The 15,950-nt window shown below is 35.5% G+C and overlaps 1 protein-coding gene across 3 annotated transcripts in view; it reads left to right on the top strand.

Moving 5' to 3' along the window:
• Positions 1-15,950, top strand: part of LOC306981631 (regulator of G-protein signaling 3-like) — a 44,596-nt gene that overhangs the window by 20,231 nt on the left and 8,415 nt on the right. For all 3 annotated transcript variants that reach the window (XM_079581254.1, XM_079581253.1, XM_079581255.1), the window contains exons 4-8: positions 1,232-1,319; positions 2,283-2,511; positions 4,923-5,110; positions 14,215-14,298; positions 14,359-14,470. In XM_079581254.1, coding sequence (XP_079437380.1) covers positions 1,232-1,319; positions 2,283-2,511; positions 4,923-5,110; positions 14,215-14,298; positions 14,359-14,470 — 701 coding nt within the window. The remainder of the gene's footprint in view (positions 1-1,231; positions 1,320-2,282; positions 2,512-4,922; positions 5,111-14,214; positions 14,299-14,358; positions 14,471-15,950) is intronic.

Here is a 15,950-nt window from a genome sequence, read left to right as displayed (position 1 = left end):
AGCAATATCTCGCAGTAGAAAGTTTCTAAAAAATAGGCACCAGGCTTTACAGTTGTTTAGAACGTGTCTAAAGTTCGATGCTATGCAATGTAAAACTAGCTCTAAACGGCTTCTAAACCACCCCCAAACTTATAGCGTTGAATTTGAACTTGTAGCTGAGCTGGGAAACTCTCATTTGGTCTGAATCCACCATCAGACAAATCCATGTGTTTGTCTCCAGTTGGTTAGTGCAGTGTTTCCCAAACAGGGGTACAGGGACCCCTGGGGGTACTCGAGGACCCAGCAGGGGGTACTTGGAACTATTTCAGATTGAAAAAAGGGGAAAATGTAACATAGTTTTTATAGGAAAGGTTACATTTTCAGTAAAATGTGTTGCTTTGGGAGAATTTTAGGTTTATTTTGACGGCAACATGGTCCTTTTTCTTACAAATACCACTTTTAAGTAGGGCTGCAACTAACGATTATTTTGTAATCGATTAATTTATCGACTATTTTTACGATTAATTGATTAGTCGCTTGGCTGTGAATGGTGTAGGAAAATGTTATTTTTTTCCATTTTTTTATCACATAAAGCTAAAGTGGATCTGCTTGAGGACGTGTTGATGGAGGAAACGTAAGGGAAATGTTTGTTGGAGGCTCTTGGTGCTAATTCTGCTTCTGACTGGATGAGACACAAACAGATATTCATGAAATCTACAATGTACAAAGTGTACTACATACACTTGCTATAAAACAAAATGGTTTTCATCAAAAATACTACATTTTCATGTAATTTTTGCTCTATTTGAGTCTGTGTGAGCCAGAAAACGATTTATCGATTACTAAAATAGTTGTGGACTATTTCAATAAACGATTAGTCGTCGATTAATCGATTAGTTGTTTCAGCCCTACTTTTAAGTAGTTACTTTCAAAATAAACTGTAACGCCCTTGAGGTAGGGGTGCACGGTTGACCACTGAAAGGCCAAAGGGGTACGAAAGACAAAAAAACGTTGGGAACCACTGGGTTAGCGGACTGTAACACCTGCTAACTGAGCTGCAGCAAATCCAGAACGCCGCTGCTTCAGTCCTGATTAGGAAACAGAAAACAGGACCACATTAGTCCAGTGCTCCGGTCTCTGCACTGGCTTCCGATGCTTTATGATTATTGTTTTTGTTGAAAAGTGCCCAGTGCACCTTCTGGCAGTTGCAAGGCGCTATATATATCAAATTTGACCTGACTTTTACCAACAGGAGCTGCCCCGCTCACATCACATTAGTCATCTGGAGACCCGCCCCTGAGAGCACACCTGGAGCCTGGCCCCGCCCACCTCTCCAACAGGTCTCTACTATGTTTTTGTCTGAATATTCATATACAATTTCAAGATGGACAAGAAAAAAAGTTAATGTTAATGTTGCTGTGAATGTAAATGGAATGAAATGAATGAAGGCAATATGGATGAAGTAACTTAGGGCTGTGCAATTAATCGAAATTCGATTACGATTTCGATTACAACAGTAAACGATTACAAAATTAGCATAATCGCAAAAAATCGATTATAATTATTTTTTTTTCAAAAACTTTTTTTCTTTTTTCTTTTTTTTCACATTTTTTTTCTAATTTTTAATTTTTGGATTTTTGTCACTTTTTTGATGGTTTTTTGTCACTTTTTTGCTGTATTTTTGTCTTTTTTTGCTGTATTTTTTATCTTTTTTTTGATGTTTTTTTGTCATTTTTGTGATGATTTTTTGTCTTTTTTGCTGGATTTTTGTCTTTTTTTGCTGGATTTTTGTCTTTTTTTGCTCGATTTTTTATCTTTTTTTTGCTGTATTTTTGTCACTTTTTTGCTGTATTTTTGTCACTTTTTTTTATGGATTTTTGTCTTTTTTTGCTGGATTTTTGTCACTTTTTTGCTGGATTTTTGTCACTTTTTTGCTGGATTTTTGTCACTTTTTTGCTGGATTTTTGTCACTTTTTTGCTGGATTTTTGTCACTTTTTTGCTGGATTTTTGTCACTTTTTTTATGGATTTTTGTCACTTTTTTGCTGGATTTTTGTCTTTTTTTGCTGGATTTTTGTCTTTTTTTGCTGGATTTTTTTAAAGGCAACAAATAATCGTTTGAATAATCGTGATTTCAATTATGACAAAAATAATCGTGATTATTATTTTTTCAATAATCGAGCAGCCCTAAAGTAACTTGCTCAATTAAAAACACTGAGTATAACGCCACGCTACAGAGCAACTTTTGGCTTTAGAAAGCGTCCGTCTGAGTCCCCCTCTGACCCGTCTGTTTGACTTTCCCAGAGCGAGACCACAAAGGCGCCGCAAGCCGGGCCCGACGAGCACAGGCGACGGGGCCAGGCTTCCTTATGGAGGCGGAGCCAGGACAGGGGGTCGGAGCTCAACGCCAACCAGCCGGGCAGAGACGAGCAGCCCCTCGGCAGGAACGTGCTGGGCGGCTTCGGAGGGGACGACTACATCCTGCTGTCCCCCGTCGAGCATGGGCTGAGCGTGGGCCGCGCCACCACCATCGGTAACTCCCACCAGCTCCAGACACGAGCGGACCAACAGGAGGGAAATGTTCAATCTTGGATTATCGATTTAGATTACTGACATAAATAAGAGATTAAAATATATTACTAGTTTTCTTTCATCTTGTGTTTTTATATGAAAGTAATGAGGTACACTGCAAAAAGTAATTAACTAGATCAGTATAAACATCTCAATTTGAGCATAATAATCCAAATTTTAGTTGTTTTGACTAGTTAAGAAGTTGTTGGGCATTTGTCCTGGATTATTTCACTTGTTCTGAGATGTTTCTGACTCGTTTCGATGCATTTCGTCCTTATTTCAGGTCATTTTCTTTGCCAATGTGACAAAAAATGACAAAAAAAATGACAAAAATGTGACAAAAAATGACAAAAAAATAACAAAAAATGTGACAAAAAATAACAAAAAATGTGACAAAAAATAACAAAAAACAAACAAAAAAGTGACAAAAAAGTGACAAAAAATGTGACAAAAATGTGACAAAAAATAACACAAAAAGACAAAAAAATGACCAAAAAATAACAAAAAATAACAAAAATGTGACAAAAATGTGATATAAACAAAACAAAAAAATGACAAAAAAAAATCACAAAAAAATAACAAAAAATGTGACAAAAAATAACAAAAAATGTGACAAAAAATAACAAAAAATGTGACAAAAAATAACAAAAAACAAACAAAAAAGTGACAAAAAATGTGACAAAAATGTGACAAAAAATAACACAAAAAGACAAAAAAATGACCAAAAAATAACAAAAAATAACAAAAATGTGACAAAAATGTGATATAAACAAAACAAAAAAATGACAAAAAAATGACAAAAAAAAAAAAAAAAAAAAAAAAAAAATGACAAAAAATGACAAAAAAATGACAAAAAAATGACAAAAAAATGACAAAAATGACAAAAATAACAACAAAAATGACCCAAAAAATGACAAAAAAAATAACAAAAAATGACCAAAAAAAAAGACAAAAATAACAAAAAAATGACCAAAAAAATGACTAAAAATTGACAAAAAAATGACAAAAAATGACAAAAAGTGACAAAAAATGTGACCAAAAAATGACAAAAAATTGATTTAAAAAAATTAAAATTGGTCTTATCTCATTGGCAATTTTACTTCCTTATTTCAAGCGAGATTTACCCTAGAACTGGTCTGAAATGTCCTCAAACAAGCAAAGCAAACTCGGTCCGATCAGGAAAAGTGTCTAAATGAGTGAAAACCGCTCAAAACAAGATACATTTCCTCAATTCAAAGTCATTTAAGCCAATGCTTGATATTTACTTTGCAGTGTACAGTCACAAAACACGATCCACTGGACTTAAAAACGCTTTATGAAACAAAAATCATCCCAGAGCCTCGGAGCACTCTCCTGTGGTCCGTAAATGAGCATATGACCTTGGGACGTTCTTGTCCTTATCGGTGACCCGGATGTGTGTCAGTGTAGTGAGGAGGGAGTGAGGAATGTAGCTGTGAGGCTCAGGGCTGTACCGTTAAACAACACCAGTAAGGTATCGGAGGAAAAGTGTGTAAGTATAATATATCGGGATGCATCGCCGGGGTCCATAAACAAAAGATACAAATAAAAACATTTTTTGATTGGGAAAATACATTGAGGACTTTGGGAAACGGCAAATTTCTATATTATATGCTACACTTGTCTCACATGATGAAGAATCCAGCAGTCACTACAAAAAGTAAATATCAAGCATTGGCTTAAATGACTTGAGTTGAGGAAATGTATCTTGTTTTGAGCGGTTTTCACTCATTTAGACACTTTTCCTGATCGGACCAAGTTTGCTTTGCTTGTTTGAGGACATTTCAGACCAGTTCTAGGGTAAATCTCGCTTTGAAATAAGAAAGTAAAATTGCCAATGAGATAAGACCAACTTTCTTACCCCACAGTTTCAAGATAAATAAAAGCGGAGACAGGACACACCCTTGTGGTGAGCCCAGTGGACTTGCACCAGATAAATGGGGGATTTCCAGAAGAAAATGACCTGAAATAAGGACGAAATGTTTCGAAACGAGTCAGAAACATCTCAGAACAAGTGAAATAATCTACGACAAACGCCCAAGAACTTCTTAACTAGTCAAAACAACTAAAATTTGGATGATTATGCTCAAATTGAGATGTTTATACTGATCTAGTTAAATACTTTTTGAGGTGTGTGTATTTGATTTTTGCTGCAGCTGAAGATTTTCCCATATTTTTTGTCATAAATTCAATTCTTTGCCTCTGTAACCTGCTCTATGGAAGTGTTGTTTATTAATACATTTAACTTTGGATTATGTTTAAGAGATTCAAATCAGGCAACATGTTAAAATAATCCCTCTGTAAGTGCAATTCCCTCCAGACGTAAGAGTAAAAGGCTGTGTCTTCTCGGTGCAGGTCGCTGGTACCACCCGCCGCCCTCCTCGCGCTCCTCATACGCCTCGGCCACGCTGCCCCCTCCGCTCGCCAAGACTCTGGGCTGCTACGGCGACTACGAGAACTGCACCATCGTCCAGTCCCACGTCTGCACCAACGACTTCGGCGCCATCACCCCCAAAACGCTCATCTTCCCCATACACCTCAAGGTGAGACGAGATCGTGGCTCTCCTTTGTCTTTCCCAGGCTCATTCATTCATAAATACAGACATGTTTGGGATCCATGTGTAGCACGAAAGGCTGTGGTCGAGATGACGCTGTAATCCAAATATGGTCATTTCCTTTGTGGGAGACAGCAGCGGCTAAAGACGTAAACATTAACTCTCTTCCCATTCATTCTCAATGGTAAATATGGATGCAGTACACTTTTTGACCACTAGCGTCAAATTGGGGGCGCTGTTTCAAAACTAGACTTTGCCATAGTTAACATGGTGACCTTACACCACAGACCAAAGTGTATAGATGTATGGGTTAATTTATATATATACAGCATTTTGATTATGATTTTTTGCTGCAGCTAAATTTGGCTTCATATGGACATGATTTAGCCTTTTCTCTGAATTTATCCCCTGATCATAAAGCTGCTTAACCTCTTAACTCCCGCCTGAACGGAACCCATTTGATCCAGTTTGGCTTTACCCTAATCAAAAAGCTTCTTCGGAGAAAAGCATCAAAACAGCTACAAAATATGAGAAGAAAACAAGGATGTGAACGCAACAAAAAAGTGACAAAAACTCAGCAAAAAAGTGACAAAAATTAAACCAAAAAGTGCCAAAAATTCAACAAAAAAGTGACAAAAATTAAACCAAAAAGTGCCAAAAATTCAACAAAAAAGTGACAAAAATTAAACCAAAAAGTGACAAAAATTCAACAAAAAAGTGACAAAAACTCAGCAAAAAAGTGACAAAAATTCAACCAAAAAGTGACAAAAATTCAACCAAAATGTGACAAAAATTCAACCAAAAAGTGACAAAAATTCAACCAAAAAGTGACAAAAACTCAGCAAAAAAGTGACAAAAATTCAACCAAAAAGTGACAAAAACTCAGCAAAAAAGTGACAAAAATTCAACCAAAAAGTGACAAAAACTCAGCAAAAAAGTGACAAAAATTCAACCAAAAAGTGACAAAAATTCAACCAAAATGTGACAAAAATTCAACCAAAAAGTGACAAAAATTCAACCAAAAAGTGACAAAAACTCAGCAAAAAAGTGACAAAAACTCAACCAAAAAGTGACAAAAACTCAGCAAAAAAAGTGACAAAAACTCAACCAAAAAGTGACAAAAACTCAACCAAAAAGTGACAAAAATGCGACAAAAATTCAACTAAAAAGTGACAAAAATTCAACAAAAATGTGACAAAAATTCAACCAAAAAGTGACAAAAATGTGACCAAAATGAGGCGTTACGCAGGCCTATATAATAGCCAAAGAGGACAGAATACATTTGGTTTAGGCAGGTTGTAAGACGTTAAAGGAATAGGCCACCGTTTTTACATACTAAGATATGTTCTTACCTAACCTTAGTCGAGTTAATATATCCCCGTCTGGTCTTTGTCCGTGCGCTCTGTCAGGCAAACGGAGCACATACTCAGCCTCTCCCACATTAGTTAACATAGTATTAATGTAACATGTTATTTGCATAGATCAAATGCACATGTAAACCGAAAGTGAAATAATATTATAATATAATAATAATATTATTATTTGCAGTTATATGTGTTTCACGCTTGACATCACCGTGTTTGGCCCGCAACAGGAACTTTTTCATTTTGGCTCTCGGAGACAAAAAGTTTGGGCCCCCCTGCTTTATAGTCTAGTAAAAAAATCTGAAAAAGGGCTCCGTTAACACTTTTGTGGTTCTGGAATGTTAGGGGTTGGCAACCTTGTTTTTATGTTAATATAAGATGTTGGGAACATATTTCATGAATATGCCAATCGCGTATCGCCTTCGTTTTTTTTTTTTTGAAGAAATAAGAAGAGAATGTTTACCTAAAAGTCGCACCTTAAATCATGCACTATCTGTCAGATAAAATGAAATATCTGCAATATTAAACAAGATTTTTTTCATGAAATTTGCACTGTATGTGTAGTTTGACAATATCTCACTTCACAGGAAATCTTGGATTTATAGATTTAAAAATAAACAAATTGTGTCAGTTTTTTCATAGTGGAAACAAGATGGCTGCCATAACTGAACTGGCTGATAGTCAGTTCAATTGTTGTATCTTCAAAACGATACCAGATTTTCTGAAATAATTTACACTGTATATACACTATATCAACCTCATGCAGTATGCAACATTCCACCTTCATCGGTTAATGCATCAATAAATTACATTAAATTTAATCTGTGAATGTTAGCTGAAATGGCTCATTTCCATCGATGTACTGTTGTCACATAAATTGAAATATTGTCAACATGAAATTAGATTTTCTCATGAAATTTGCACTGTATGTGTAGTTTGACATGATATCACTTCACAGGAAAGTTTTGCTTTATAAGTTTAAAAATAAACTAATTATGTAAGTTTTTTCATAGTGGAAACAAGATGGCCGCTGTAACTGAACTGGCTGATACTCAGTTCAATTGTTGTATCTTCATAATTATGCCAGATTTTCTGAAATAATTTACACTGTATATAGACTATATCAACCTAATGCAGTATGCAACATTACATCTGCATCGGTTACTGCATAAATAAATTACATGAAATTTAATGGGTGAATGTAAACCAAAATGGCTCATTTTCATCATGTACTGTTGTCACATAAAATTAAATATCTTCAATATAAAATAAGATTTTCTCATGAAATTGGCATAGTGTGTGTGGTTTGATGTGATTCTATCAACTCTCAGGAAATTTCGGCCTTACAGGTTTGAAAATCAACAAAATATGTGAGTTTCATTAGTTGAAGAAGCAAGATGGCCGCCGTAACTGAAACGACTGCTATTCAGTAAAAATGTAATATCTTCAAAATTATACCAGATTTTCAGATGAAAATCTTACAGTATATAGAGTCAATCAACCTAAAGCTGTGTACAAAATTTTATCTTCATACATTAATGTATATGGAAATCACATGAAATTGAATTTGAGTCTAATTATACTATGTAAAGAGAACACAGCACAGAGAAGCTTTGCCCCTCAGAAAAACTCCCTCTGTGACCAACATGTCTCACAAACATTGTTTCGGTGGTGCTGATGTTTGAATGTGTTAGTGTGAGGCTGTTTCTAAAGGTGGTCGATCGGCCATTGGCACAATATCACCAATAGTCTGCCTCAGACCAGTTGTGGCTGAGTGATAGTGTATAGAGTCAAATGACCACACATCACATACAGCTTTATGCATGAATACAGCATAAGAATTTGATCGGAACAATGGGTACTCTAAGTAAAAATATAAAATACAGAATGCATTAAAGGATTATTCTTAATGAATACATGAAATGAAACTTATTTCTAGTCACAAGTATCATCAGCTTTTAGGGCATTTTGATGAATACGTCCATATCCACATGTGCTTCTCATATCATTTGCTTCTGCATTTTGCTTTATTACAGCAGTTGCATTGGCATTGTGTTATTTTAATATATATACCAGGAATTACACTTTCATTAAACAAACATGGAACTTTATTCCCATTTTTGGACAATGGGCAAACTTTATGATGGACTAATCTCTGTCTCCAGGCGTTAACTGGCTAGAAATAAACTTTGATTTTGACCTGTCGAAAAATGTTCTATAGTTTTGCTCCTACTCCAGACAGATAGGGAGTAGCCACACCCTTTCTGCTCATATCTGTAACCTGCCTTGCTTTTTGACTTATTGGACTTTGAAGTTTGATTGAGTACTGTCCAAGGTTTGCACAGACTGCTAGAATCCTAATCACTCATAGTGAGCTTAAAGGGACTAGATGCAAGTGAGTTATACTCACTACTGTCACCTCAGGTCATACATGTAACTGCACCTTCTATATGAAGCTCGTGTATGATTGCGCTTTGAGTCTAACACTGACGCCATCTGCAGAAAGGTGCAGCAAAGACTCTTCTTTTTAAGAAAAATGAATTCATTTAGAGTTTGTAATGTCCTCATGACGATCTTTTACCAGTCTTTTATTGAGTCAGTTTTAACATTTTGTTTTGTTTCTTGGTTTGGGGCTCTTTCTGTGACCAACAAAAATTGTTTGATGAAGTTGGTCAGAGTAGCAGGGAAAATCATTGGTGCACAGCAGACTCAGCTGCATGACCTTTACAGCCAAAGGGTTGTACGTAAAGCCCAACAGATAATGGAGTGTCCGGACCATCCGCTTTTTAAGGAGTTTAACTTACTCCCCTCCGGACGCAGGCTAAGAATGCCCTGTACTCGAACTCGTCGGGCCAGGGCCTCTTTTATTCCAGAGGCTGTCGCGAAAGTAAACGATCATATGTTGCTCAGTGAAGCTGCTGCAAATTAGCCTTTACGTGATCTTATTCTTATTGTGTGACTGATGATGCTGTGACTGTGTGATCTTTGTCCCAAGCACAATTGTTGTCTCACTGTGTTTTAATTGTTGTTTTGCTTTATTGTGTGTGGACTCCTGCTGCATAATAATTTCTTTCGGGACATTAATAAAGTTGAACCTTGAACCTTGAACCTTGATGGCAATTCGGACCCGAAGTAATACAGTTTTGGGTGACGGTGCCGGATTTTAGCAGCAGTTGTGGTGAACAGGTCTGGGCTCATTCGACACATTAGGACATTGCTGGAACATGTAGGGGGATGAAAATACATAATTTTAACATTTTTAAACTCTGCAAAAGACACCTCCCTAAAGTGACTATACAGACACTTGATTTGTGTCTGTTATGGGACACCTATCTCAATTCGTCAATGCAACAGTGTCGCATGGTTGTGTCCCATATTGCTTATAATTGCTTCCCATAGGCCCCATATTGTGACCCCTGGTATGATGTTGCCCAGTTGATCGTATGTGAAATTTGCCGATGGTGTTCTGCAAAGTGACATCCGTGTTTACTTGTTTCACCGTCTCAGAGGTTGTAACAGCAGTGAGACAGAGACTGCTTGAGAAGGTCAAGTTAGCACTGGACCACATCTGCCAACTGCTGGAGACCTGTCTCAATATATATATATTTTTTTTCATTTGAAAAAAGTTTATTTTTTTTCCTAGTGCATGCCCGCTAAAACCTACTACACCGTCCCATCCATCCATGTTCCTACCCTGACCTATGGCCATGACATCTGGGTAATGACCAAAAGGACAAAATTGCAGATGAAGGCAGTCAAAATGAGTTTCCTCCCCAGGGTGGCTGGGCGCACCCTTAGGAGATAGGGTGAGGAGCTCAGTCACCTCGGAGGAGCTTGGAGTAGAGTTGCTGCTCCTTCATTTTGAGAGGAACCAGCTGAGGTGGCTTGAGTATCTGTCTCTGATGCCTACTGGTCGCCCTCGGGCGGTGTTCCAGGCATGTCTTATTGGGAGGAGGCCCCCAGGCACGCTGGAGGGACTATGTCTCTGTGGCCGTGTGCCGACTCGCTATCCCCCCAGAACAGCTGGAGGAAGTGCCCTGCCCAGAACAATGTAGTGTACTCAACTCAATCTAAGGAAGAGTGCAGTGAGCAATGCATGTGAAAGAAAAAGCAGCCCGTTCCAAAGGAGGTACCAACACCGTAGGGGGCAGCAGTGGCCCACCGTCAAGTGTTCACCCGTATCATGAAGCCACAAATACCTGGAATACTGTGCACATTGTGTGGTTTTCATCTTTGAAAGCTCAACTGTTTGCCCATTGTCCAAAAATGGGAATAAAGTTCCATGTTTGTTTAATGAAAGTGTAATTCCTGGTATATATATTAAAATAACACAATGCCAATGCAACTGCTGTAATAAAGCAAAATGCAGAAGCAAATGATATGAGAAGCACATGTGGATATGGACGTATTCATCAAAATGCCCTAAAAGCTGATGATACTTGTGACTAGAAATAAGTTTCATTTCATGTATTCATTAAGAATAATCCTTTAATGCATTCTGTATTTTATATTTTTACTTAGAGTACCCATTGTTCCGATCAAATTCTTATGCTGTATTCATGCATAAAGCTGTATGTGATGTGTGGTCATTTGACTCTATACACTATCACTCAGCCACAACTGGTCTGAGGCAGACTATTGGTGATATTGTGCCAATGGCCGATCGACCACCTTTAGAAACAGCCTCACACTAACACATTCAAACATCAGCACCACCGAAACAATGTTTGTGAGACATGTTGGTCACAGAGTGAGTATTTCTGAGGGGCAAAGCTTCTCTGTGCTGTGTTCTCTTTACATAGTATAATTAGACTCAAATTCAATTTCATGTGATTTCCATATACATTAATGTATGAAGATAAAATTTTGTACACAGCTTTAGGTTGATTGACTCTATATACTGTAAGATTTTCATCTGAAAATCTGGTATAATTTTGAAGATATTACATTTTTACTGAATAGCAGTCGTTTCAGTTATGGCGGCCATCTTGCTTCTTCAACTAATGAAACTCACATATTTTGTTGATTTTCAAACCTGTAAGGCCGAAATTTCCTGAGAGTTGATAGAATCACATCAAACCACACACACTATGCCAATTTCATGAGAAAATCTTATTTTATATTGAAGATATTTAATTTTATGTGACAACAGTACATGATGAAAATGAGCCATTTTGGTTTACATTCACCCATTAAATTTCATGTAATTTATTTATGCAGTAACCGATGCAGATGTAATGTTGCATACTGCATTAGGTTGATATAGTCTATATACAGTGTAAATTATTTCAGAAAATCTGGCATAATTATGAAGATACAACAATTGAACTGAGTATCAGCCAGTTCAGTTACAGCGGCCATCTTGTTTCCACTATGAAAAAACTTACATAATTAGTTTATTTTTAAACTTATAAAGCAAAACTTTCCTGTGAAGTGATATCATGTCAAACTACACATACAGTGCAAATTTCATGAGAAAATCTAATTTCATGTTGACAATATTTCAATTTATGTGACAACAGTACATCGATGGAAATGAGCCATTTCAGCTAACATTCACAGATTAAATTTAATGTAATTTATTGATGCATTAACCGATGAAGGTGGAATGTTGCATACTGCATGAGGTTGATATAGTGTATATACAGTGTAAATTATTTCAGAAAATCTGGTATCGTTTTGAAGATACAACAATTGAACTGACTATCAGCCAGTTCAGTTATGGCAGCCATCTTGTTTCCACTATGAAAAAACTGACACAATTTGTTTATTTTTAAATCTATAAATCCAAGATTTCCTGTGAAGTGAGATATTGTCAAACTACACATACAGTGCAAATTTCATGAAAAAAATCTTGTTTAATATTGCAGATATTTCATTTTATCTGACAGATAGTGCATGATTTAAGGTGCGACTTTTAGGTAAACATTCTCTTCTTATTTCTTCAAAAAAAAAAAAACGAAGGCGATACGCGATTGGCATATTCATGAAATATGTTCCCAACATCTTATATTAACATAAAAACAAGGTTGCCAACCCCTAACATTCCAGAACCACAAAAGTTACAATTTCAGATTTTCGTACTAGACTATTAGAGCATTTTCTCCAAATGAGGTTTTCATTCCACTCTTGCAGCAACATCTCCACAATATGAAAAAAAAGCTAAAAAACAAAAGGGAAAGGAAAGAGTTCCCCACATGTCCAGCAGAGGGCACTGGCATAATAAGAGATCATTATAGCCATGTGGTGAATTGTAAGTCTGCCCCAGCCAGGGCAGCTGTGGCTACAATCATAGCTTACCACCACCAAATGTGGAATAATGACTACAATGAGAGACTCGTGACAGAGGCTGGTAAAGTGCAATACAAGTGTCAGCAGTTATTATTCCTCAGACTACAGTCATGACGGCTTTTGACCAAATCAGCACTATTTTAAAGCACACTGCAGTGTTAATTTCGTCGACTAAAATATTTAGTCTTAATTTTTGTCAAAGTTATATTTTTGTGACTAAAATTGGACTAAAACTAAATTAAAAGTTTCTCATGAGACTAAAACTATGACTAAAATGTCCAGATATTTTAGTCGACTAAAATAAGACTAAATAAAAATGAAAAGGAGAGACTAAAATCATCCAAACATCTATTGAGCGTCTGAAAGAGCCTCAGATCAGTTAAATTCTCTGCCAAAGGATCAGCTCTGAGCTTTGTTCATGTGGAGCAGAAACATGAAGCAGAGGAACAACATTAAATATGATTATAATGAATATTATCAATATAATTCGACTAAATTAGTCTTAAATTTAGTCGACTAAATTGACATGAAATTTTAGTCGACTAAAACTAGACTAAAATTGCAAAGTTTTTTTTGACTAAATCTCGACTAAAATTCCATTACATTTTAGTCAAAAGACTAAGACTAAAGCTAAAATAAAATATGTTGTCAAAATTAACACTGGCTCACAGCTCATTATTATTCATTTACTGGAAAACGTTTTTTCAATAGTACTTTCCTGTTTATGTTGTATGTATATATGTATATATGTTTATATATGTATATATGGCACGTGATCTGCAACGGGCCTCACAACCCAAAATTAGTTTGACACCCGCTCTATAGTTTTTATTTATTCATTTGACGTATTTTTATTTGATTCAAAGGTTTCCTTAGAATATATACTGTCCAAAGAACTGCTGAGCCATTGCAGATTTAATGAAAAGGGAAAAGTGATATTTTGTTATCTGCCATTTTGTTAAACATTCTTTACAATCACTTTACATCGGTTCTGTTTTTTTGTCTTTTTTTTTTAACAATATTTACCATTACCATCATTGTTGTGAGGGATTTTTTCATATCTAATTTCTGCCTGATTTATTGCGCTTTGAACACCCACAAAAAACAACAGATTATTTCACATATAATAATATAATATCTTATTCTAAAAGTAAACGAGATCCAATTTTTTTCTGAAAATTCACTCTGTCCATTTTTTGCGATTTAGATGAGAATATTTTTTGTGCATAAAAATCCCTGTGTATTTACATGAAAACAAAACGACAGAAAACTTGCAATACTTTTTTTCCTCATATTTATATCATATGTACAACAAAAGTTTCTAATGTGTATCTTTACATACACACCAAGCAGTCGAGTTTGTTTAATTGTTCTCCAAACACACAGGTTTAGGCAGATGAATGAAAGTATTGATTTGAGTTCGGCCTTGCTCTGCAGCCCATCGACCTGTGCAGCCCGGACAGAACTCTCCTCATGTCTGAAGACGTCATCCTGCACCAGCCGGACCTGCTGCCCGCCAAGGTACTCCCCACTCCCTGCCCTGTGTGGAGCCGTCCTGAAGCGCTGTCGTCTCTCCTGCAGGTGACGGTGATGGTCTACAACGACCTGCTGCTGTTCACCAGAGAGGACGAGATCGGCCGATACAACATCCTGCAGAGCCCGGTCTACCTGGACACCGTGTCTTTCATAGAAGGTGACCGTATATATATATATTTAACATGGTGACCGCTTACACCACAGACCGAAGTGTGTAGATGTATGGGTTAATTTATACATATACAGCATTTTGATTATGATTTTTTGCTGCAGCTAAATTTGGCTCCATTTGGACATGATTTAGCCTTTTCTCTGTAGTCACTGGGTTGAATTTATCCCCTGATCATAAAGCTGCTTAAACTCTTAACTCACACCTGAACGGAACCCATTTTATCCAGTTTGGCTTTACCCTAATCAAAAAGCTTCTTCGGGAAAAAGCACTAAAACAGCTACAAAATATGAGAAGAAAGCAAGGATGTAAACGCAACAAAAAAGTGACAAAAAGTCAAGAAAATGTGACAAAAACAGCAAAAAAATGACAAAAATGTGACAAAAACTCAGCAAAAATTCAACAAAAATGTGACAAAAATTCAACAAAAATGTGACAAAAATTCAACCAAAAAGTGACAAAAATTCAGCAAAAAAATGACAAAAATCAACAAAAATTCAACAAAAAAGTGACAAAAATTAAAGAAAAATTCAACAAAAAATTCAACCAAAAAGTGACAAAAATTCAACCAAAAAGTGACAAAAATTCAGTTAAAAAATGACAAAAATTCAACCAAAAAATGACAAAAATGTGACAAAAATCAACCAAAAAGTGACAAAAATTCAACAAAAAAGTGACAAAAATTCAACCAAAAAGTGACAAAAATTAAATAAAAAGTGACAAAAATTAAATAAAAAGTGACAAAAATTAAATAAAAAGTGACAAAAATTCAACAAAAATGTGACAAAAATTCAACCAAAATGTGACAAAAAATCAACAAAAAAGTGACAAAAAATCAACCAAAAAGTGACAAAAAATCAACAAAAAAGTGACAAAAATTCAACAAAAATGTGACAAAAATTCAACCAAAAAGTGACAAAAATTCAGTTAAAAAATGACAAAAATTCAACCAAAAAATGACAAAAATGTGACAAAAATCAACCAAAAAGTGACAAAAATTCAACAAAAAAGTGACAAAAATTCAACCAAAAAGTGACAAAAATTAAATAAAAAGTGACAAAAATTAAATAAAAAGTGAATTTTTGTCACATTTTTGTTGAATTTTTGTCACTTTTTATTTAATTTTTGTCACTTTTTATTTAATTTTTGTCACTTTTTGGTTGAATTTTTGTCAACCAAAATGTGACAAAAAATCAACAAAAAAGTGACAAAAAATCAACCAAAAAGTGACAAAAAATCAATAAAAAAGTGACAAAAATTCAACAAAAATGTGACAAAAATTCAACAAAAATGTGACAAAAATTCAACCAAAAAGTGACAAAAATTAAACAAAAATGTGACAAAAATTCAACCAAAAAGTGACAAAAATTCAACCAAAAAGTGACAAAAATTCAACCAAAAAGTGACAAAAATTCAACCAAAAAGTGACCAAAATGTGACCAAAATGAGGCGTTACACAGGCCTATAT

This window comes from Gobius niger (assembly GCF_951799975.1).
Source record: "Gobius niger genome assembly, chromosome: 22".
Classification (NCBI taxonomy): domain Eukaryota; kingdom Metazoa; phylum Chordata; class Actinopteri; order Gobiiformes; family Gobiidae; genus Gobius; species Gobius niger.
Note: the sequence above shows the minus strand (reverse complement) of the source record. Positions and strands in the feature narration are given on the sequence as shown.